General features: G+C 46.2%; 2 protein-coding genes and 1 long non-coding RNA gene across 4 annotated transcripts in view; 1 reads left to right on the top strand and 2 right to left on the bottom strand.

Annotated features, from left to right (window-relative positions):
* Positions 1 to 108: 108 nt before the first annotated feature.
* LOC121468784 (uncharacterized) lies at positions 109 to 8966 on the top strand. The gene is made up of 7 exons (XM_072921306.1): positions 109 to 312; positions 1118 to 1323; positions 1539 to 1608; positions 4054 to 4121; positions 6868 to 6932; positions 8179 to 8307; positions 8890 to 8966. Exons 1-7 carry the CDS (start codon positions 109 to 111, stop codon positions 8964 to 8966), a joined length of 819 nt encoding a protein of 272 aa, XP_072777407.1.
* A 2847-nt stretch (positions 8967 to 11813) lies between these two features.
* On the bottom strand, positions 11814 to 12135 carry LOC140681500 (uncharacterized). The gene is made up of 2 exons (XR_012052620.1): positions 11984 to 12135; positions 11814 to 11894 (listed from the first exon to the last, which is right to left on the bottom strand). It is a non-coding gene; the product is annotated as an uncharacterized lncRNA (long non-coding RNA).
* A 956-nt stretch (positions 12136 to 13091) lies between these two features.
* The window catches only part of MMP14 (matrix metallopeptidase 14), a 44750-nt gene continuing 34361 nt past the window's right edge, over positions 13092 to 23480 (bottom strand). The window contains exons 9-10 of one of the 2 annotated variants that reach the window (XM_072921362.1): positions 20125 to 20237; positions 13092 to 13441 (exon numbers count right to left, since the gene is read on the bottom strand). In XM_072921362.1, coding sequence (XP_072777463.1) covers positions 13119 to 13441; positions 20125 to 20237 — 436 coding nt within the window. In that variant the 3' untranslated portion in view covers positions 13092 to 13118. Of the gene's footprint in view, positions 13442 to 15742; positions 16153 to 20124; positions 20238 to 23480 lie in introns of those variants that run through there. The other variant, XM_072921363.1, reaches the window with a different exon arrangement.

Below are 23480 nucleotides of genomic sequence, written 5' to 3'. Positions count from 1 at the left end.
CAGACTCATTATTTTAGGGGAATTTTGGGTGGGTTTGGGGTATTTTGGCCGCTGGGAGACGCCGTAGCAAAATGGCGGCGTGCAGCAAACAGTCGAGCGTTCTACAAAATGGCGGCGCGCGGGTGGTTTTGCCGTACAAAATGGCGGCGGCGCATGCGCGGTGACGACGGGCTTGCCGTACAAAATGGCGGCCGCCAGGTTGCTGCTCAAAATGGCGGCACGCAGCGGTTTTGCCGTACAACATGGCGGCCGCGCATGCGTAAAAGTGACAATGACGGTTTTGCTGTACAAAATGGCGGCTGCGCATGCGCAGTGAGCAGAACGAGGATTTGCTGTAAAAATAGACTAAAAAGGGATAAAAAATAATAAAAATTTCATTTAAAACACCCAAAATCTCAGGATTTTTTAGAAAATTGCCCAAAATTGCGGCCGTGAGGGGAAAATTAATTCCGTACAAGCGGTGGAGACGCGGTTGTGGGGACAGACATAAAAAGAAACCCGAAAATAATTAAATTAAAAAAAAACCAGGTCTAAAAAGGCTTAAAATTTAAAGGAAAGTCGTAAAAAGCCACAAATTAAAAAATAAAAGATGTAAAATAGGGTTAAAAAAAAGAAATATCGAAAAATGTCTCAAACTCCACAAAAAAATGATTTAAAAGTCATAAAATGAAAATAAAGCCCTAAAAGGAATCAAATTCCACAAGGTGAAAAAGTCAAAAAATAAATTTAAAAATCCCTAAAGGAGTCCCAGATACAAAAAAAAATCCCTTAAAAATAATCTAATTGTATAAGAAAGCAATAAAAAGTCTTAAAATTTTAAAAAATATTTTAAAGTCTAATATTTTAAAACAATGTCTTATAAAAGCCTCAAAGTGTAGAAAATAAATCCCTTAAAACCTTCGAATTAAAAAAAACCCAAAAAACCCTTAAAAATCCCCAAAACAGAAAGAAAAAAGTTACAAAATCTGAAAATTAAAGAGGAAAAATCTAAAAATGTCTAAGAATAAAATTAACTTTTAAAACTGAAGTAAAAAAAGGGTGGGAAACCCCAAAATTTAAAATAAAAAATATTTTAAACTCCGGAAAAGCAAAAAAAACAGGTTTTAAATCGCCTCAGCTTCAAAATGGCGGCGCTTCCGCTTCCTTTCCGTACAATATGGCGGCGCCCTGCGACAGAGAGAAGTTTGGTCACAAAATGGCGGCGCTTAGAGGTTTTCCGTACAACATGGCGGCGATTAGGAGACTCAGCCCTGCGCGCCGCGTGCGTGCTGACGTCACTTCCTGCCGTTCCCAAAATGGCGGCGCGCAGAGTTCTCCGGCTCGGTGCGTGCCGGGGGAGCCCCCGGGAGGGTCCCTGAGGGGTGGGGGAGGGGCAAAAAGGGGTTTAAAAGGGGGGGAGGGGTGGTGGGCGTGGCCTAAAGGCGGTGGGCGTGGTTTAACAGCGATTTTTGGGGCGCTAAATGGGGTTTTTTAGGCAAAGTGGGCGTGGTTTAAAGGAGGTGGGCGTGGCTTGCTGACCGCGGTTTCCGCCCCCTTAGCGGAGCGCCAGGCGAGATCGCTCCGCCCCTTGCCCCGCCCTCCGCAGCGGATCGGCCAATGGCGAGAGGCGTGAGTAAAAGGGGCGTGGCTTAGCCAAAGGGGCGTGGTTTGTGTGAGGGGCGTGGCTTGGCCGGGGGATTTGGCGGGAATTTTGGGCGGTTTTCCCGCGTTTTTCGCGGTTTTTGCCGCGATTTTGGGGAAATTTGGGATTTTTTGGGATAATTCCGGTTTGATTTGGGGAATTTTTAATTTTTACCAAAATTTGGGGATTTTTCCCAAAATTTTTTGGGGTTTTTTTCCAAAATTTTTGTATTTCTTACCCCAATTTTTGTAATTTTTTTTTCCCAAACTTTTCTGGATTTTTTACCCAAAATTTTTGGGGTTTTTTTTCCCAAATTTTTGTTCTTTTTTTGCCAAAATTTTGTGGGTTTTTTTACCCAAATTTTTTGCATTTTTGATACAAAATTTCGGGGATTTTTTAACCCAAAATTTGAGGGATTTTTTACCAAATTTTGGGGGTTTTTTTCCCCAAAATTTTTTAGTTTTCTCCTAAATTTTTGTACGTTTTTAGCTAAAATTTTGTGGGTTTTTTTCCCAAAAATGTTGGGATTTTCCCACATTTCGGCTGTTTTTTACCCAAAATTTTATATTTTTTTACCCAAAATTTTGGGGTTTTTTTTTCCCAAATTTTTGTATTTTTTTCCTAAAAACGTTGGAGGTTTTTCCTCAAATTTTTGTATTTTTTTCCCAAATATTCGTGACTTTTTTTCAAAAATTTTGTGGTTTTTTCCCCCAAAATCTTCAGAGATTTTTCCCTTCAAAATTTTGTAATTTTTACCCAAAATTTCAGGTTTTTTTCCCAAATTTTTAAATTTTTTACGGAAATTTTTATGAGTTTTTTTCCAATTTTTTTTTATTTTTTACTCAAAATTTTATGGTTTCCCACCAAATTATTGACATTTTCCCCCCCAAAATTTTGGGGTTTTTTACCGAAAATTTTGTGGTTTTTCTTCAAAATTTTTGGGGTTTTTTTCCCAAATTTATGTAATTTTTACCCAAAATTTTGGGATTATTTTTCCAAGTTTTTGTATTTTCTACCTCAAATTTTCTTAGAATTTTTTCTCCCAAATTTTTCTATTTTTTACCCAAAACATTAAAGAATTTTCTCCAAATTTTGGGATTTTTTCCTCCAAAATTTTGATTTTTTTTTGGCTGAATTTTTTTTGATTTTCACCGATTTTTTTCTTGTTTTTCTCCAAATTTTTGCATTTTTTTCCCAAATTTTGGGATTTTTTATTGGATTTGAGGGAATTTCCTTTGGAATTTTAGGTGAAAATTCCCAAAATTTGGGATTTTTTCCCCAAAATTTTGATTTTTTTGTCTGAATTTTTTGGGGGTTTTCCCCAAATTTTTTTAGTTTTTCCCCAAATTTTTTTGGTTTTTTCCCAAATTTCAGATTTTTGTTGGATTTTTGGGTTAAAATTCCCAAAATTTGGGATTTTTTTTCCAAAAATTTTGATTTTTTTTGTCTGATTTTTTTTGAGTTTCCCCAAATTTTTTCTTTTTTTCCCCAAATTTTTTTGATTTTTTTCCCCAAATTTCAGATTTTTGGTGGATTTGAGGAAATTTTTGTTGGAATTTTAGGATAAAATTCCCAAAATTTGGAATATTTTTCCTCAAAATTTTGATTTTTTTTGGCTGATTTTTTTTTTGTTTTCCCCAAATTTTTTTCTTTTTTTCCCCAAATTTTTGGGTTTTTCCCCAAATTTCAGATTTTTGTTGGATTTGATGGAATTTTTGTTGGAATTTTGTGTCAAAATTCCCAATTTTTGGAATTTTTTTCCTCAAAATTTTTATTTTCTTTATCTAAATTTTTTTGGGTTTTTGCCAAATTTTTTAATTTTTTCCCCAAATTTTTTGGTTTTTTTCCCAAATTTCAGATTTTTGTTGTATTTGAGGGAATTTTTGTTGGAAATTTGGGTTAAAATTCCCAATTTTTGGGATTCTTTTTCCCCAAAATTTTGATTTTTTATTTGTCTGAACTTTTTGGGGTTTTCCCCAAATTTTTTCTTTATTTCGGCAACTTTTTTTTGTTTTTCCCAAATTTCGGATTTTTGTTGGATTTGAGGGAATTTTTGTTGGAATTTTGGGTTAAAATTCCCAAATTTGGGGATTTTTTTCCCCAAATTTTTAATTTTTTTGTCTGATTTTTTTGTTTTTTCCCAATTTTTTAAAATTTTTCTCCAAAATTTTTGTGTTTTTTCCCAAATTTTGGATTTTTGTTGGATTTGAGGGAATTTTGGTTTGAATTTTGGGTTAAAATTCCCAAAAATTGGAAATTTTTTCTTCAAAATTTTGTTTTTTTTGGCTGAATTTTTTTTTATTTTTCCCAAATTTTTGGGGTTTTTTTCCCAATTTTTTTTTGTTTTTTCCCAAATTTTGGGTTTTTGTTGGATTTGGTGGAATTTTGGTTGGAATTTTGGGTTAAAATTCCCAAATTTTGGCTTTTCCCAGGCAGGGCCTCTCCCCGAGTCCCTCCGGGCCCGGACCCCTCAGGGACCTCCCGGATTGGAGCTTTTCGGGTAAAAAAAATGGAATTTTGGGAAAATTGGGGGAAATTTGGGGATTTTGGGGGAAAAAATGGGAATTTTGGGGGAAAAAATGGGAATTTGGGGGGAAAAATGGGAATTTTGGATGGAAATTTTCGGGAAAATTTTGGAATATTGGGAGAAAAATGAGATTTTTGGGGGAAAATGGGAATTTTGAGGGGGATAATTGGGAATTTGGGGATAAAAATGGGAATTTTGGGGGAAAAAATGGGAATTTTTGGGGAAAAAAAAGGGAATTTTGGGGGGAAAATGGGAATTTTGGGAAGACACATTGGAATTTTGGGAGAAAAAAGGGAATTTTGAGGGAAAATGGGAATTTTGAGGGAAAGTTTTTGGATTTTTTGGAAAAAACGGGATCTTGGGGGAAAATGGGAATTTTGGGGGAAAAAATGGGAGTTTTGGGAGAAAAAATGGGAAATTTGGGGGGAAAAAATGGGAATTTTTGGAGAAAAAATGGGAATTTTGGGAGAAAATGGGAATTTTGAGGGAAAATTTTGGGAATTTTGGGGAAAATGGGAATTTTTGGGGAAAATGGGAATTTTGGGAAGAAAAATGGTAATTTTGGGGGGAAATAGGAATTTTGGGGCAAAAATTGGAATTTTGGGGTAAAAATGGGAATTTTGGGAGAAAAAATTGGAGTTTTTGTGGAAAAAATGGGAATTTTGGGGGAAAAATGGGAATTTTGGAATCAAAAAATGGGAATTTTGGGGGTAAAAATGGGAATTTTGGGGTAAAAATTGGAATTTTGGGAGAAAAATGGGAATTTTGGGAGAAAAAATGGGAATTTTGGGGAAAATGGGAATTTTGAGGGAAAATTTTGGGAATTTTGGGGAAAATGGGAATTTTTGGGGAAAATGGGAATTTTGGATGAATTTTTTGAGGAAAATGGGAATTTTGGGGGGAAATTTGGGGGTTTGGGGAGAAAAATTGGGAATTTTGGGAGAAAAAATGGAAATTTTGGGTTAAAAATGGGAATTTTGGAGTCAAAAAATAAGAATTTCGGGGAAAATGGGAATTTTGAGTGAAAATTTGGGGAATTTTTGGAGAAAATGGGATTTTTTGGGGAAAATGGGAATTTTGGGAGAAAAAAATGGTAATTTTGGGAAAATTGGGGGAAATTTGAGAATTTGGGGAAGAAAAATTGGAATTTTGGGGGAAAATTGGGGGATTTTGGGGGGAAAATGGGAGTTTTGGGTCAATTTTTGGGGAAAATGGAAATTTTTGGAGGAAATTTGGGGGTTTGGGGAGAAAATGGGAATTTTGGGAGAAAAATGGGAATTTTTGAGGTCAAATTTGGGAATTTTTGGAGTAAAATTTGGGATTTGGGGGGTAAAATTTGGGGAATTTTTGGGGTAAAATTTGGGAATTTTTGGATGAAAATTTGGGGAATTTTTGTTGAAAATTTGGGGAAATTTTGGGGTAAAACTTTGGGGAATTTTTGGGGTAAAATTTGTGAATTTTTGGGGTAAAAGTTGGGAATTTTTGGGGTAAAATTTGGGATTTTTGGGGGGAAAATTTTTAATTTTTGGATGAAAATTTGGGGAATTTTCATTGAAAATTTGGGGAATTTTTGGGGTAAAATTTGGGGATTTTTGGGGGTAAAATTTTGGGATTTTTGGGGGTAAAATTTTGGGATTTTTGGGGTAAAATTTTGGGGAATTTGTGGGATAAAATTTTGGGAATTTTTGGGGTAAAATTTGGGGAATTTTTGGGGTAAAATTTTGGGAATTTCTGGGTTAAAATTGGGGAATTTTTGGGGTAAAATTTGTGAATTTTTGAGGTAAAATTTGGGATTTTTGGGGTAAAATTTGGGATTTTTGGGGTAAAATTTGGGATTTTTTGGGGTCAAATTTGGGAAGTTTTTGGGTAAAATTTGGGAATTTTTGGGGGAAAATTTGGGAATTTTGGGGGTAAAATTTGGGGAATTTTTGGGGTAAAATTTTGGGGCATTTTTGGGGTAAAATTTGAGAATTTTTGGGGTAAAATTTGGGAATTTTTGGGGTAAAATTTGGGAATTTTTGGGGTAAAATTTGGGAATTTTTGGGGTAAAATTTTGGGGGATTTTTTGGGGTAAAACTTTGGGGAATTTTTGGTGTAAAATTTTGGGATTTTGGGGGTAAAATTCGGGAATTTTTGGGGTAAAATTTGGAAATTTTTTGGGTAAAAATTTGTGAATTTTTGGGGTAAAATTTGGGGGATTTTTGGGGTAAAATTTTTGGGAATTTTGGGGGTAAAATTTGGGAATTTTTAGGGTAAAATTTGGGAATTTTTGGGGTAAAATTTTGGGGAATTTTGGGGTAAAATTTGGGATTTTTGGGGTAAAATTTGGAAATTTTTGGGGTAAAATTTTTAATTTTTGGGGTAAAATTTGGGACTTTTTGGGGTAAAACTTTGGGGAATTTTTGGATGAAAATTTGGGGAATTTTGGGGGTAAAATTTTGGGAATTTTTTTGGGGTAAAATTTGAAAATTTTTGGGGTAAAATTTGTGGAATTTTTGTAGTAAAATTTGGGAATTTTGGGGTAAAATTTTGGGGATTTCTGGGTTAAAATTTGGGAATTTTTGGGGTAAAATTTTGGGGAATTTTTGGGGTAAAATTTTGGGGACTTTTTGGGGTAAAATTTTGGGAATTTTTGGGGTAAATTTTGGGATTTTTGGGGTAAAATTTTGGAGAATTTTTGGGGTAAAATTTGGCATTTTTGGGTTTCTCCCCTCCCCAGACGGGCGCCCCTCCCCCCCCTGGCGGGGACAGGAACGGAGAATCAACGAGAGCAGAGAGCTGATGGTGAGAAACCAGTATAAACCAGTATAAACCAGTATAGACCAGTATAAACCAGTATGGACCAGTATAAACCAGTATGGACCAGTATGGACCAGTATGGACCAGTATAAACCAGTATAAACCAGTATGGACCAGTATAGACCAGTATAGACCAGTATAAACCAGTATAGACCAGTATGGACCAGTACGGACCAGTATAAACCAGTATGGACCAGTATGGACCGGTATGGACCAGTATAAACCAGTATGGACCAGTATAAACCAGTATAGACCAGTATGGACCAGTACGGACCAGTATAAACCAGTATGGACCAGTATGGACCAGTATGGACCAGTATAAACCAGTATAGACCAGTATGGACCAGTATGGACCAGTATAGACCAGTATGGACCAGTATGGACCAGTATGGACCAGTATGGACCAGTATGGACCAGTATGGACCAGTATAAACCAGTATGGACCAGTATGGACCAGTATGGACCAGTATAAACCAGTATAGACCAGTATGGACCAGTATAAACCAGTATGGACGAGTATAAACCAGTATAAACCAGTATGGACCAGTATAGACCAGTATGGACCAGTATAAACCAGTATGGACCAGTATGGACCAGTATGGACCAGTATGGACCAGTATGAACCAGTATGGACCAGTATGGACCAGTATAAACCAGTATGGACCAGTATGGACCAGTATAGACCAGTATGGACCAGTATGGACCAGTATGGACCAGTATGGACCAGTATGGACCAGTATAAACCAGTATAGACCAGTATGGACCAGTATAAACCAGTATAAACCAGTATGGACCAGTATAGACCAGTATAAACCAGTATAGACCAGTATGGACCAGTCTAAACCAGTATAAACCAGTATAGACCAGTATGGACCAGTATAAACCAGTATGGACCAGTATAAACCAGTATGGACCAGTATAAACCAGTTTAAACTACTATAAACCAGTATAAACTAGTATAGACCAGTATAGACCAGTATAAACCAGTATAAACCAGTATAGACCAGTATCAGCCCACCCCAATAACTCCAAAGCCCAAACCAGTATAAACCAGTAAGCCCAAAGCCCCTCCCAGTTCATCCCAGTCACCTCCCAGTCCCATCCCAGTATAAACCAGTAACCCCAGAGCCCGTCCCAGTATAAACCAGTAAGGAAAAAGCCCAAACCAGTACAAACCAGTAACCCCAAACCCATTCCCAGTACAAACCAGTAACCCCAAACCCCCTCCCAGTTTACCCCAGTCCCTCCCAGTACAAACCAGTAACTCCCAGTATAAACCAGTGCCGGGCCGTGGCCCTGAGCCGCTCCCTGGAGGCCGCCAAACGTCGGAGGAGCTCCCAGTATAAACCAGTATGGACCGGTAAGGGACTGGGACGGACTGGGAGGGACTGGGAGGGGGTTTGGGGTTACTGGTTTGTACTGGGAATGGGTTTGGGGTTACTGGTTTGTACTGGGAATGGGTTTGGGGTTACTGGTTTGTACTGGGAATGGGTTTGGGGTCACTGGTTTGTACTGGGAATGGGTTTGGGGTTACTGGTTTGTACTGGGAGGGGGTTTGGGGTTACTGGTTTGTACTGGGAGGGGGTTTGGGGTTACTGGTTTGTACTGGGAATGGGTTTGGGGTTACTGGTTTATACTGGGAGGGGGTTTGGGGTTACTGGTTTGTACTGGGAATGGGTTTGGGGTTACTGGTTTGTACTGGGAATGGGTTTGGGGTTACTGGTTTGTACTGGGAAGGGGTTTGGGGTTACTGGTTTTAATGGTTGGACCTGGTTTAAACTGGTTTAAACTGGTTTATACTGGTTTATACTGGTTTATACTGGTTTTACTTGGTTTAAACTGGTTTATACTGGTTTATACTGGTTTATACTGGTTTATACTGGTTTATACTGGTTTGGGGTTGGTGGGCGTGGCTTAACCCCTTCCCTCCCTCCCCCCACAGGTGAAAAGGCTCCGCCCCCACCTGAGACTCCGCCCACTCCTGACCACGCCCCTTCTCCCTATAAGGAGAGTTCCTGATATGCAAATTTATGCAAATGAGATGGAAAATAAAAGCGGTTTTGTCACTACGAATGTGGACCAGCGGTTACTGGTTTGTACTGGGAGTTACTGGTTTGTACTGGGAAGGACTCGGGGGCAGATGTGGCTCCGCCCACATTGTTAATATGCAGATTTATGCAAATGAGATGCAAAATTACAACCTACTCCATTGCTACAGATTGGGACTGGGGGTTACTGGTTTATACTGGGAGTTACTGGTTTATACTGGGAGGGGGACACGAGGCATCAATCCACGCCCACCTCATTAATATGCAAATTTATGCAAATGAGATGAAAAATTTACGACCAACTCCATCGCTACAAATTGGGACTGGGGGTTACTGGTTTATACTGGTTTGTACTGGGAGGGGGACACGAGGCATCACTCCACGCCTACCTCATTAAATATGCAAATTTATGCAAATGAGGTGCGAATTAATAGTTTTTAGCCTCAATGCAAATCAATATTGGGTGTTACTGGTTTGTACTGGGAGAAACTGGGAGGGGGCGTGGCCACGCCCCTTTCCCCCGTTCACCTCATTAAATATGCAAATTTATGCAAATGAGGCGCCAATTAGAAGTTTTTTGCCTCAATGCAAATCAATATTGGGCATTACTGGTTTGTACTGGGAGGAACTGGGAGGGGGCGTGGCCACGCCCCTTGCCCATGTTCACCTCATTAAATATGCAAATTTATGCTAATTATATAAGAAAGTCGACGCCATTGCTGCAAATTGGGAGGGACAAAAAACGCCTCTAACCCGCGCTCATTGATATGCAAATATATGCAAATCCAGCCAGTTCCGTTGTCTCGTTTATTAATTAAAGAGAATTAATTAATTATCCCCCTCCCCCGCCCCGCCCCTCCCCCCCGGGGGCGGAGCCTCCGCTCGGCCCCTCCCCCCCTCCCGACCCGCGGGAAAAAAATTTTGGGAACCGAAAAAGCCCCAAAAATCCCCGAAATTACCCCAAAAAAACGACCGAAAACAAAAAAAAAACGCAAAAAAACCAACAAAGCCACGCCCCCTGCCTCATTTGCATACCCCGCTCCCCTCAGCCAATCAGCGCGGGGAGGGGGTGGGGCCCGGCCCGCAGCACCAATAAGAGGGGAGGGGCGTGGCCAGTGAAGGGGGCGTGGCCTGGTGAGCAAAAGGGGCGTGGTTATGCAAATTGGGAGCGGTCCGGTGAGTCTGGGGCGTGGTTATGCAAATTAGGACTGGTCTGGAGTGTGGTTATGCAAATTGGGAGTGGTCTGGTGAGTCTGGGGGCGCGGGTATGCAAATTAGGAATGGTCTGGGGGTGTGGTTATGCAAATTGGGCACGGTCTGGAGAGTATGGGGTGTGGTTATGCAAATTAGGAGCGGTCTGGAGAGTATGGGGGCGTGGTTATGCAAATTAGGAGTGATCAGGAGAGTCATGGGCGTGGTTATGCAAATTAGGAGTGGTCTTGAGTGTCTGGGGGCGTTGTTATGCAAATTAGGTGCAGTCAAACAAGTATGGGGGCGTGGTTATGCAAATTGGACACGGTCATGGTAGTCTGGGGGCGTGGTTATGCAAATTGGGAGCAGTCTGTTGAGTCTGGGGTGTGGTTATGCAAATAAGAAGCTGTCTGGGGGTGTGGTTATGCAAATTGGGAGTGGTTTGGGGCATGGTTATGCAAATTAGGAGTGGTCTGAAGGTTTTTGGGGGCGTGGTTATGCAAATTGGGAGTGGTCTGAGAGTCTGGGGGTGTGGTTATGCAAATTAGGAGCGGTCTGGTGAGTCTGGGGCGTGGTTATGCAAATTGGGAGTGGTCAGGTGAGTCTGGGGGCGTGGTTATGAAAATTAGGAGTGTTAAGGCGAGTCAGGGGCGTGGTTATGCAAATCTGGAGTGGTCTGGGCAGTCTGGGGGCGTGGTTATGCAAATTGGGCACGTCTGGAGAGTCTGGGGCATGGTTATGCAAATTAGGAGTTGTCTGGGGGCGTGGTTATGCAAATTGGGTGTGTCTGGAGTGTCTGGGGGCGTGGTTATGCAAATTGGGAGTGGTCTGGTGAGTTTGGGGGTGTGGTTATGCAAATTGGGAGTGGTCTGGGGGCGTGGTTATGCAAATTAGGGGGTTGTCTGGTGTGTCTAGGGGCATGGTTATGCAAATTAGGGGTGGTCAGGTGTGTATGGGGGCATCTTTATGCAAATTAGGAGTGGTCAGGAGAGTCGGGGGGCGTGGTTATGCAAATTGGGAGTGGTTTGTTGAGTCTGGAGGCGTGGTTATGCAAATTTGGAGTGGTCTGGGAATTCTGGGAGCGTGGTTATGCAAATTAGGAGTGGTCTGGGGGTGTAATTATGCAAATTGGGTGTGTCTGGAGTGTCTGGAGGCGTGCTTATGCAAATAGGGAGTGGTCTGGTGAGTCTGGGGGCGTGGTTATGCAAATTTTGGGAGATTTTTTGGGAGATTTGGGGTGAATTTGGGGGATTTTGGGAAATTTGGGGGGATTTGGGTAAAATTTGGGGGATTTGGGAGAATTTTGGGGGGATTTGGCTGAATTTGGGGAATTTGGGGGGAATTTGGAGAGATTTTGGGGGGATTTTGGGGGAATTTTGGGGATTTTGGGGGGATTTTGTGGAGAATTTGGGAAATGTGGGAGATTTGGGAGATTTGGGGAAATTTGAGAAATTTGGAGAAATTTGGGAGATTTGGGGGGAATTTGGGGGGAATTTTGGGGGAACTTTTGGGAGAATTTGAGAAATTTGGGTGGGCGTGTCCAGGTGGGAAACGGGCGTGTCCTGACAAAGGGGCGTGTCTAGGTTAATCAGGTGGGCGTGTCTATGCAAATTGGGCATGTCCACTGGACAAAGGGGTGTGTCCATGTAAATCAGGTGGGCGTGTCCATGCAAATTAGGCGTGTCCCTAGACCCTGGGCAGCAGCGACCTCTGGCACCTGCGCAGGTGGGCGTGTCTATGCAAATTGGGCGTGTCTATGCAAATTGGGCGTGTCCCTAGACCCGTGGCAGCAGCGACCGCTGGCACCTGCGCAGGTGGGCGTGTCTATGCAAAGTGGGCGTGTCCAGGTGACAAAGGGGCGTGTCTAATGACAAAGGGGCGTGTCCAGGTAAGTATAGATCTGAGTCCAGGTGAGAAAAGGGGCGTGTCTATGCAAAGTAGGCGTGTCCAGGTAAGTCAGGTTGGCGTGTCCAGGGAATAAAGGGGCGTGTCCAGCTAACTCAGGTGGGCGTGTCCATGCAAATTGGGCATGTCCATGCAAATTGGGCATGTCCCCGCCCAGTGGGCGTGTCCAGACCAAGTGGGCGTGTCCAGGTAAATCAAATGGGTGTGTCTATGCAAAGTGGGCATGTCCAGGTGAGTCTTGGCCATGTCCAGGTGAACCAGGTAGGCGTGTCCATGCAAATTAGGCGTGTCCCCGCCCCCTGGGCATGTCCCTAGACCCTGGGCAGCAGCGACCGCTGGCACCTGCGCAGGTGGGCGTGTCCATGCAAATTGGCCATGTCTAATGACAAGTGGGCGTGTCCAGGTAAATTGGGTGGGCGTGTCTATGCAAAGTGGGCATGTCTAATGACAAAGGGGCGTGTCCAGGTGAGTATAGATCTGAGTCCAGGTGAGTCAAGTGGGCGTGTCCATGCAAAGTGAGCATGTCCAGGTGAACCAGGTGGGCGTGTCCATGCAAATAAGGCATGTCCAGGTAAATCAGGTGGGCGTGTCTATGCAAATAAGGCATGTTCAGGGGACAAATGGGCGTGTCCAGGTGACAAAGGGGCGTGTCCAGAGGACAGAGGGGCGTGTCCAGGTAAGTCAGGGGATTGTATCCATGCAAAGTGAGAATGTCCAGGTAAGTCAGGTGGGCGTGGTTATGCAAATTGGGCGTGTCTAATGACAAAGGGGCTTTTCCAGGTAAGTCAAATGGGTGTGTCTATGCAAAGTGGGCGTGTCCAGGTGAGTCAGGTGGGCGTGTCCATGCAAATAAGGCATGTCCAGGTGAGTCAGGTGGGCGTGTCCAGTTACAAAGGGGCATGTCCAGGTAACTCAGAGGGGCGTGTCCATGCAAATTAGGCATGACCCCGCCCACTGGGCGTGTCCAGGTGGGAAAGGGGCGTGTCCAGGTGGAAAAGGGGCGTGTCCATGCAAATTAGGCATGTCCTTACACCCGTGGCAGCAGCGACCTCTGGCACCTGCGCAGGTGGGCGTGCGCGGCCCCGCCCCGCCGCCGCCAGAGCCAAGCCCCGCCCCCCAGCAGCCCGGCCAATCCCAGCAGGGCCAGCGGGGCCGCCAGCGCCCCTGGCCCCGCCCCCAGCGCGATGACGATGACCTCAGCGTCGTCCCGACCAATGGGAGCGGTGGGCGGGGCCGGGGAGGGGCAGTTCAGCCAATCACGGAGCGCGGATTTGGGGTGGCCCGGCAGGGGGCGCAGGGCGGAGTTGTCGAATTTCCAGTACAGGTGGGAGCGGTAGAAGTAGGTGAAGGCTGGAGGGGAGACTGGTTATACTGGTTTGTACTGGGAGGGGGTTTGGAGTTACTGGTTTATACTGGGAGGGAGTTGGGTTATACTGGGAGGGACTGGGAGGGGGTTGGGGGGCACTGGTTTATACTGGGAGGGGGTTGGAGGGGACTGGGAGGGGGTTGGGGTTATACTGGGAGGGGTTTGGGGGGGACTGGGAGGGGAACTGGGGGGCACTGGTTTATACTGGGACACGTTTTGGGTTATACTGGGACGGACTGGGATGGACTGGGAGGGGTTTGGGGGAGACTGAGAGGGACTGGGAGGGGGTTGGGGGGGACTGGTTTATACTGGGAGGGGATTGGGTTATACTGGTTTGGACTGGGAGGGACTGGGAGGGGACTGGGAGGGGACTGGGAGGGACTGGGAGGGGTTTGGGTTATACTGGGAAGGGGTTTGGAGTTACTGGTTTGTACTGGTTTGTAGTGGGAGGGGATTGGGAGGGACTGGGACCAAACTGGGAGGGACTGGGAGGAAACTGGGAGGGATTTGGGTTATACTGGGAGGGAACTGGGAGGGACTGGGAGGGGTTTGGGTTATACTGGTTTGTACTGGGAGGGGTTTGGGGTGGCCCGGCAGGGGGCGCAGGGCGGAGTTGTCGAATTTCCAGTACAGGTGGGAGCGGTAGAAGTAGGTGAAGGCTGGAACGGGGGGAGACTGGTTATACTGGTTATACTGGGAGGGACTGGGAGGGACTGGGAGGGACTGGGAGGGACTGGGAGGGGGTTGGGAGGGACTGGGACCAAACTGGGAGGGACTGGGAGGGGTTTGGGGCGGACTGGTTTATACTGGGAGGGACTGGGACAGGATATGGGGTTACTGGTTTATACTGGGATGGGATTTGGGGTTACTGGGACGGACTGGGAGGGACTGGGAGGGAGTTTGGGGGGGACTGGGTTATACTGGTTTGTACTGGGAATGGATTGGAGGGGACTGGGAGGGAATTTGGGGTTACTGGTTTGTACTGGGACCAAACTGGGAGGGACTGGGAGGGGGTTGGGGTTATACTGGGAGGGGATTTGGGGTTACTGGTTTGTACTGGGAGGGACTGGGATGAACTGGGAGGAGTTTGAATTATACTGGGAGGGACTGGGGGGGACTGGGAGGGAGTTTGGGGTTACTGGTTTATACTGGAAGGGACTGGGAGGGACTGGGAGGGGTTTGGGTTATACTGGTTTGTACTGGGAGAGACTGGGAGGGGTTTGGGTTATACTGGGTTATACTGGGAGGGGGTTGGGTTATACTGGTTTGTACTGGGAGGTTTTTGGGTTATACTGGTTTGTACTGGGAGGGGTTTGGGTTATACTGGGAGGGACTGGGAGGGACTGGGAGGGGATTGGGAGGGACTGGGAGGGAACTGGGAATGGGTTTGGGGTTACTGGTTTATACTGGGAGGGGGTTGGGGTTATACTGGGTTATACTGGGAGGGACTGGGAGGGAACTGGGAGAGGTTTGGGGGGGACTGGGAGGGAGTTGGGTTATACTGGGAGGGACTGGGAGGGGGTTTGGGGTTATACTGGTTTATACTGGGAGGGACTGGGAGGGGTTTGGGTTATACTGGTTTATACTGGTTTATACTGGGAGGGGTTTGGGTTATACTGGGTTATACTGGTTTGTACTGGGAGGGATTTGGGGTGGCCCGGCAGGGGGCGCAGGGCGGAGTTGTCGAATTTCCAGTACAGGTGGGAGCGGTAGAAGTAGGTGAAGGCTGGAGGGGAGACTGGTTATACTGGTTATACTGGGAGGGGGTTTGGGTTATACTGGGAGGGACTGGGACCAAACTGGGAGGGACTGGGATCAAACTGGGAGGGACTGGGAGGGGTTTGGGGGGGACTGGGAGAGGATTGGGGGTTACTGGTTTATACTGGGAGGGACTGGGACGGACTGGGAGGGGTTTGGGATGGGTTTGAGTTATACTGGTTTGGACTGGGAGGCACTGGGAGGGACTGGGAGGGGTTTGGGGGGGGATTTGGGGTTACTGGGTTATACTGGGAGGGACTGGGAGGGAACTGGGAGGGGTTGGGAGTTACTGGTTTATACTGGGAATGGGTTGGGGTTATACTGGGTTATACTGGGAGGGGTTTGGGTTATACTGGGTTATACTGGTTTGTACTGGGAGGGAACTGGGAGGGACTGGGAGGGGTTTGGGTTATACTGGTTTGTACTGGGATGGGTTTGGGTTATACTGGGTTATACTGGGAGGGGTTTGGGTTATACTGGGTTATACTGGTTTGTACTGGGAGGGAACTGGGAGGGACTGGGAGGGGTTTGGGTTATACTGGTTTGTACTGGGATGGGTTTGGGTTATACTGGGTTATACTGGGAGGGGTTTGGGTTATACTGGTTTATACTGGGAGGGGTTTGGGTTATACTGGGTTATACTGGGAGGGGTTTGGGTTATACTGGGTTATACTGGGAGGGGTTTGGGTTATACTGGGTTATACTGGGAGGGGTTTGGGTTATACTGGTTTATACTGGTTTGTACTGGGATGGGTTTGGGTTATACTGGTTTATACTGGGATGGGGTTGGGTTATACTGGGTTATACTGGGAGGGGTTTGGGTTATACTGGTTTGTACTGGTTTGTACTGGGAGGGGTTTGGGGTGGCCCGGCAGGGGGCGCAGGGCGGAGTTGTCGAATTTCCAGTACAGGTGGGAGCGGTAGAAGTAGGTGAAGGCTGGAGGGGAGACTGGTTATACTGGTTTATACTGGGAGGGACTGGGAGGGACTGGGAGGGACTGGGAGGGGATTTAGGGTCACTGGTTTATACTGGGAGGGACTGGGAGGGGGTTGGGGGGGACTGGGAGGGACTGGGGCGGACTGGGAGGGGATTTAGGGTCACTGGTTTATACTGGGAGGGACTGGGAGGGACTGGGAGGGACTGGGAGGGGGTTTGGGTTATACTGGGTTATACTGGGAGGGGTTTGGGGTTATACTGGGAGGGACTGGGAGGGACTGGGAGGGACTGGGATGGGGATTTAGGGTCACTGGTTTATACTGGGAGGGACTGGGAGGGACTGGGAGGGACTGGGAGGGGTTTGGGTTATACTGGGGGGCACTGGGAGGGACTGGGAGGGGGTTGGGGGGGACTGGGAGGGACTGGGAGGGACTGGGGCGGACTGGGAGGGGGTTTGGGTTATACTGGGTTATACTGGGAGGGGTTTGGGGTTATACTGGGAGGGACTGGGAGGGACTGGGATGGGGTTTGGGAGGGGATTTGGGGTTACTGGTTTGTACTGGGAGGGACTGGGAGGGACTGGGAGGGACTGGGAGGGGTTTGGGTTATACTGGGAGGGACTGGGAGGGGGTTGGGAGGGGATTTGGGGTTACTGGTTTGTACTGGGAGGGACTGGGAGGGGGTTGGGGGGCACTGGGAGGGACTGGGAGGGACTGGGGCGGACTGGGAGGGGGTTTGGGTTATACTGGTTTGTACTGGGAGGGACTGGGAGGGGTTTGGGGGGGACTGGGAGGGACTGGGAGGGATTTGGGTTATACTGGGAGGGACTGGGACCAAACTGGGAGGGACTGGGAGGGGTTTGGGGGAGACTGGGAGGGAGTTTGGGGGGAACTGGGTTATACTGGTTTGGACTGGGAGGGACTGGGAGGGGTTTGGGGGGGACTGGGATGGGTTTGGATTATACTGGGAGGGACTGGGAGGGACTGGGAGGGACTGGGAGGGGGTTTGGGGTCACTGGTTTATACTGGGAGAGACTGGGAGGGAACTGGGAGGGGGTTTGGGTTATACTGGGAGGGACTGGGAGGGACTGGGACCAAACTGGTTTGTACTGGGATGGACTGGGAGGGACTGGGACGGACTGGGAGGGACTGGGAGGGGGTTTGGGAAGGACTGGGTTATACTGGGAGGGACTGGGGGGGACTGGGAGGGGGTTTGGGTTATACTGGTTTGTACTGGTTTGTACTGCGAGGGGATTGGGAGGGACTGGGACCAAACTGGGAGGGACTGGGAGAGGATTGGGGGGAACTGGGTTATACTGGGAGGGACTGGGAGGGACTGAGAGGGGTTTGGGTGGGACTGGTTTATACTGGGAGGGACTGGGATGGGGATTGGGGGGGACTGGGAGGGGGTTTGGGGTTACTGGGAGGGACTGGGAGGGATTGGGAGGGGTTTGGAGTTACTGGTTTGTACTGGGAATGGGTTGGGGTTATACTGGGTTATACTGGGTTATACTGGGAGGGGTTTGGGTTATACTGGGTTATACTGGGAGGGGTTTGGGTTATACTGGTTTATACTGGGAGGGGGTTGGGTTATACTGGTTTATACTGGGAGGGGGTTGGGTTATACTGGGTTATACTGGGAGGGGGTTTGGGTTATACTGGGTTATACTGGGATGGGTTTGGGGTTATACTGGGTTATACTGGTTTATACTGGGATGGGGTTTGGGTTATACTGGGTTATACTGGTTTATACTGGGATGGGGTTTGGGTTATACTGGTTTGTACTGGGATGGGTTTGGGGTTACTGGTTTGTACTGGGAATGGGTTTGGGGTTACTGGTTTGTACTGGGAATGGGTTTGGGGTTACTGGTTTGTACTGGGAATGGGTTTGGGGTTACTGGTTTGTACTGGGAATGGGTTTGGGGTTACTGGTTTGTACTGGGAATGGGTTTGGGGTTACTGGTTTGTACTGGGAATGGGTTTGGGGTTACTGGTTTGTACTGGGAATGGGTTTGGGGTTACTGGTTTGTACTGGGAGGGGGTTTGGGGTTACTGGTTTGTACTGGGAATGGGTTTGGGGTTACTGGTTTATACTGGGAGGGGTTTGGGGTTACTGGTTTGTACTGGGAATGGGTTTGGGGTTACTGGTTTGTACTGGGAATGGGTTTGGGGTTACTGGTTTGTACTGGGAATGGGTTTGGGGTTACTGGTTTGTACTGGGAATGGGTTTGGGGTTACTGGTTTGTACTGGGAATGGGTTTGGGGTTACTGGTTTGTACTGGGAATGGGTTTGGGGTTACTGGTTTGTACTGGGAATGGGTTTGGGGTTACTGGTTTGTACTGGGAATGGGTTTGGGGTTACTGGTTTGTACTGGGAGGGGGTTTGGGGTTACTGGTTTGTACTGGGAATGGGTTTGGGGTTACTGGTTTGTACTGGGAATGGGTTTGGGGTTACTGGTTTGTACTGGGAATGGGTTTGGGGTTACTGGTTTGTACTGGGAATGGGTTTGGGGTTACTGGTTTGTACTGGGATGGGGTTTAGGGGGTTACTGGTTTATACTGGGAATGGGTTTGGGGTTACTGGTTTGGACTGGGAATGGGTTTGGGGTTACTGGTTTGTACTGGGAATGGGTTTGGGGTTACTGGTTTGTACTGGGAATGGGTTTGGGGTTACTGGTTTGTACTGGGAGGGGGTTTGGGGTTACTGGTTTGTACTGGGAATGGGTTTGGGGTTACTGGTTTGTACTGGGAATGGGTTTGGGGTTACTGGTTTGTACTGGGAATGGGTTTGGGGTTACTGGTTTGTACTGGGAATGGGTTTGGGGTTACTGGTTTGTACTGGGAATGGGTTTGGGGTTACTGGTTTGTACTGGGAATGGGTTTGGGGTTACTGGTTTATACTGGGAATGGGTTTGGGGTTACTGGTTTGTACTGGGAGGCGGTTTGGGGTTACTGGTTTGTACTGGGAGGGGGTTTGGGGTTACTGGTTTATACTGGGAATGGGTTTGGGGTTACTGGTTTGTACTGGGAGGGGGTTTGGGGTTACTGGTTTGTACTGGGAATGGGTTTGGGGTTACTGGTTTGTACTGGGAATGGGTTTGGGGTTACTGGTTTGTACTGGGAGGGGGTTTGGGGTTACTGGTTTGTACTGGGAATGGGTTTGGGGTTACTGGTTTGTACTGGGAATGGGTTTGGGGTTACTGGTTTGTACTGGGAATGGGTTTGGGGTTACTGGTTTGTACTGGGAATGGGTTTGGGGTTACTGGTTTGTACTGGGAATGGGTTTGGGGTTACTGGTTTGTACTGGGAATGGGTTTGGGGTTACTGGTTTGTACTGGGAATGGGTTTGGGGTTACTGGTTTGTACTGGGAATGGGTTTGGGGTTACTGGTTTGTACTGGGAATGGGTTTGGGGTTACTGGTTTGTACTGGGAATGGGTTTGGGGTTACTGGTTTGTACTGGGAATGGGTTTGGGGTTACTGGTTTGTACTGGGAATGGGTTTGGGGTTACTGGTTTGTACTGGGAATGGGTTTGGGGTTACTGGTTTGTACTGGGAATGGGTTTGGGGTTACTGGTTTGTACTGGGAATGGGTTTGGGGTTACTGGTTTGTACTGGGAATGGGTTTGGGGTTACTGGTTTGTACTGGGAATGGGTTTGGGGTTACTGGTTTGTACTGGGAATGGGTTTGGGGTTACTGGTTTGTACTGGGAATGGGTTTGGGGTTACTGGTTTGTACTGGGATGGGGTTTGGGGGGTTACTGGTTTATACTGGTTTATACTGGGAGCTGCCAGAAGGGGGCGTGGCCTCATTTTGACCCCGCCCCCTTTTCTATGACAGCGCCCTCTAGCGGCCGGGAGGACCCAAAACCTCAATTGGGGCCAATTTTGGACGGGATTTTTCGGGAATTTTCGGGATTTTTTCGGGAATTTTTTGGGAATTTCGGGAATTTTGGGAATTTTTGGGGTCTCACCCTCGTCGGGGCCCATAAAAGCTCCGCGGGGGCCCGGGGGGACCCCCCAAACTTCGATGCTCTTGGGGTAGTCGGGGTCCACGGCCCCCAGGGCCTCGTTGAAGCGGTAATACCTGAGGGGAAATTTGGGGAGAATTTGGGGGGTTTTGGGGAATTTGGGGGGATTTTGGGGGAATTTTGGGGGAAATTTGGGGGGATTTGGGGAAATTTTGGGAGATTTTTGGGGGATTTGGGAGACTTTTTGGGAAGATTTGGGGTATTTGGGGGAATTTTGGGAGATTTTAGGGGAATTTGGGGAATTTGGGGGAATTTGGAGAAATTTGGGGGAATTTTGGGGAATTTTGGGGGGATTTGGGAGATTTTGGGGGGAATTTGGGAGATTTGGGAGGAATTTGGGGGAATTTTGGGGATTTTGGGGAATTTGGGGGAAATTGGGGGAATTTGGGAAATTTGGGGGGAATTTGGGAGGATTTTGGGAGATTTTGGGGGAGATTTGGGAGAATTGGGGGAAATTTGGGGGAAATTTGGGGGATTTTGGGGGAAATTTGGGGGATTTGGGGAAATTTTGGGGAGAATTTGGGAAATATGGGAGAATTTTGGGGGAATTTTGGGGGGATTTGGGAAATTTTGGGAAAATTTGGGGGATTTGGGAGAAATTTTGGGGGAATTTTGGGGGATTTTGGAAGGAATTTTGGGAGAATTTGGGGGAATTTGGGGGAATTTTTGAGAAATTTGGGGGAATCTGGGGAAATTTTGGGCATTTTGGGGGGATTTGGGTAAAATTTGGGAGATTTTGCATAAATTTGGGAAATTTGGGGGATTTGGGTGAATTTGGGGAAATTTTGGGGATTTTGGGGGGATTTGGGTAAAATTTGGGAGATTTTGTGAGAATTTGGGGGATTTGGGGGGATTTGGGGAAATTTGGGGGAAATTGGGGGGATTTTGGGAGATTTTGGGGGAAATTTGGGGGGAATTTTGGGGAGAATTTTGGGGAATTTTGGGGATTTTGGGTAAAATTTGGGGGATTTGGTGGGATTTTGGTAGAATTTGGGGGGAAATTGGGGGAATTTTGGGAGAATTTGGGGAATTTTGGGGGAATTTGGAAAATTTGGGGGGAATTTGGGGGAATTTTGGGGATTTTGGGGGGATTTGGGTAAAATTTGGGGGATTTGGGGGGAATTTTGGGAGATTTTGGGACAATTTGGGGGATTTGGGGGGAATTTTGGGAGAATTTAGGAAATTTGGGGGGATTTTGGGAAAATTTGGGGGATTTACGTGAATTTGGGGAAATTTGGGGAGAATTTTGGGAGATTTTGGGAGAATTTGGGAAATTTGGGGGGAGTTTGGGAGATTTTGTGAGAATTTGGGGGATTTTGTGAGAATTTGGGAAATTTGGGGAAATTTGGGAGATTTTGGGGAAATTCAGGGAAATTTGGGGGATTTGGGGGGAATTTTGGGAGAATTTGGAGGATTTTGCTCGAATTTGGGAAATTTGGGGGGAATTTTGGGAGTATTTGGGGGAATTTTGGGGGGAATTTGGGTGATTTTTGAGATTTTGGGAAATTTGGGGGATTTTGGAAGGAATGTTGGGAGATTTTGGGAGAATTCAGGAAATTTGGGGGATTTGGGGGAATTTTGGAGGGATTTGGGGAAAATTTGGGGGTTTTGGAAGGAATTTTGGGAGATTTTGGGAGAATTCAGGAAATTTGGGGAGAATTTGGGGGATTTTGGAAATTTGGGGGATTTGGGGGAAATTTGGGAAATTTGGGGAGATTTTGCGGGAATTTTTGGGGGGAATTTGAGTGATTTTTTAAATTTTGGGAAATTTGGGGGATTTGGGAGAATTTTGGGGGGGATTTTTGGAAAATTTGGGGGATTTAAGCAGAATTTTGGGAGATTTTGGGAGAATTTGGGAGATTTGGGTAAAATTTGGGAGATTTGGGAGGATTTGGGAAATTTGGGGGGAATTTGGGGGATTTTGGGAATTTTGGGGGATTTGGGAGGAGTTTGGGGGGATTTTGGGGGAAATTTGGGGGGAATTTTGGAGAAGTTTTGGGATTTTGGGGGGATTTGGGTAAAATTTTGGGGAGAAATTTGGGAGGAGTTTGGGGGAATTTGGGGGAATTTGGGTAAAATTTGGGGAAATTTGGGGGATTTTGGAGAAATTGGGGGATTTTTGGGGATTTGGAGGGAATTTTGGGAGATTTGGGGAGAATTTTGGGGATTTTGGGGAAATTTGGGGGATTTTGGGGGAAATTTGGGTAAAATTTGGGGGAATTTGGGAGAATTTTGGGGGAATTTGGGAAATTTGGGGGGAATTTTGGGAGATTTGGGAAATTTGGGAGGATTTTGGGGGGATTTGGGTAAAACTGGGGAGATTTTGGGAGAATTTGGGGAATTTTGGGGGGAGTTTGGGAGAATTAAGAAATTTGGGGGGAATTTGGGGAAAATTTGGAGATTTTAGGGGGATTTTGGGGGAATTTTGGGAGAATTTTGGGGGGATTTGGGGAAAATTTTGGGGATTTTGTGAGAATTTGCAAAATTTGGGGGGAATTTGGGTGATTTTTGGGATTTTGGGAGATTTTGCAAGAATTTGGGAAATTTGGGGGGATTTTGGGAGAATTTGGGGGGAATTTTGGGAGATTTTGGGAGAATTTGGGAAATTTGGGGGGAATTTGGGGGAATTTTGGGGATTTTGGGGGAATTTTGGGGAAAATTTTGGGGGAATTTGGGAATTTGAGGGGAATTTGGGAAATTTGGGGGAAATTTGGGAGATTTTGGGGGTCCCGAGAGGTCCCAAGAGAAAAGTCCTGAAAGGTGCAGAAATAGCCCCAGAAAGAGCCCAGACAGGTCCTGAAAGATGCATAAAAAGGCCCCAAACTTCCAGGAAAAATCCCAGAAAATTCCCGAAATTCCAGAAGGTTCAGAGAAGATTCCAAATGGTCCTAGAAGGTGCATAAAGGTCCTGAAAGGTGCATAAAAGTGCAGAAATAGCCCCAAAAATAACCCAGAAAGGTCCTGAAAGATGCATAAAAAGCCCAAAAGATTCCAGAAAAAAAATCCCAAAAATTTCCAGAAATTCCAGAAATTTCCGGAAGGTTCAGAGAAGGTTCCAGAAAGTCCTAGAAGGTTCAGAAATGTCCTGAAAGGTGCATAAAAGTCCCGAAAGGTGCAGAAATAGCCCCAGAAAGAGCTCAGACAGGTCCTGAAAGATGCATAAAAAGCCCAAAAAAATCCAGAAAAAAATCCCAGAAAATTCAGGAATTCGCCGGAAGGTTCCAGAGAAGGTTCAGAAAGGTCCTTAAAGGTGTAGAAAGGTCCTGAAAGGTGCAGAAAGGTCCTGAAAGGTGCAGAAA

Source organism: Taeniopygia guttata, chromosome 36, assembly GCF_048771995.1.
Source record: "Taeniopygia guttata chromosome 36, bTaeGut7.mat, whole genome shotgun sequence".
Lineage (NCBI taxonomy): Eukaryota > Metazoa > Chordata > Aves > Passeriformes > Estrildidae > Taeniopygia > Taeniopygia guttata.
The sequence above is the reverse complement of the archived record's forward strand: the minus strand, read 5'-3'. Positions and strand labels throughout refer to the sequence as shown.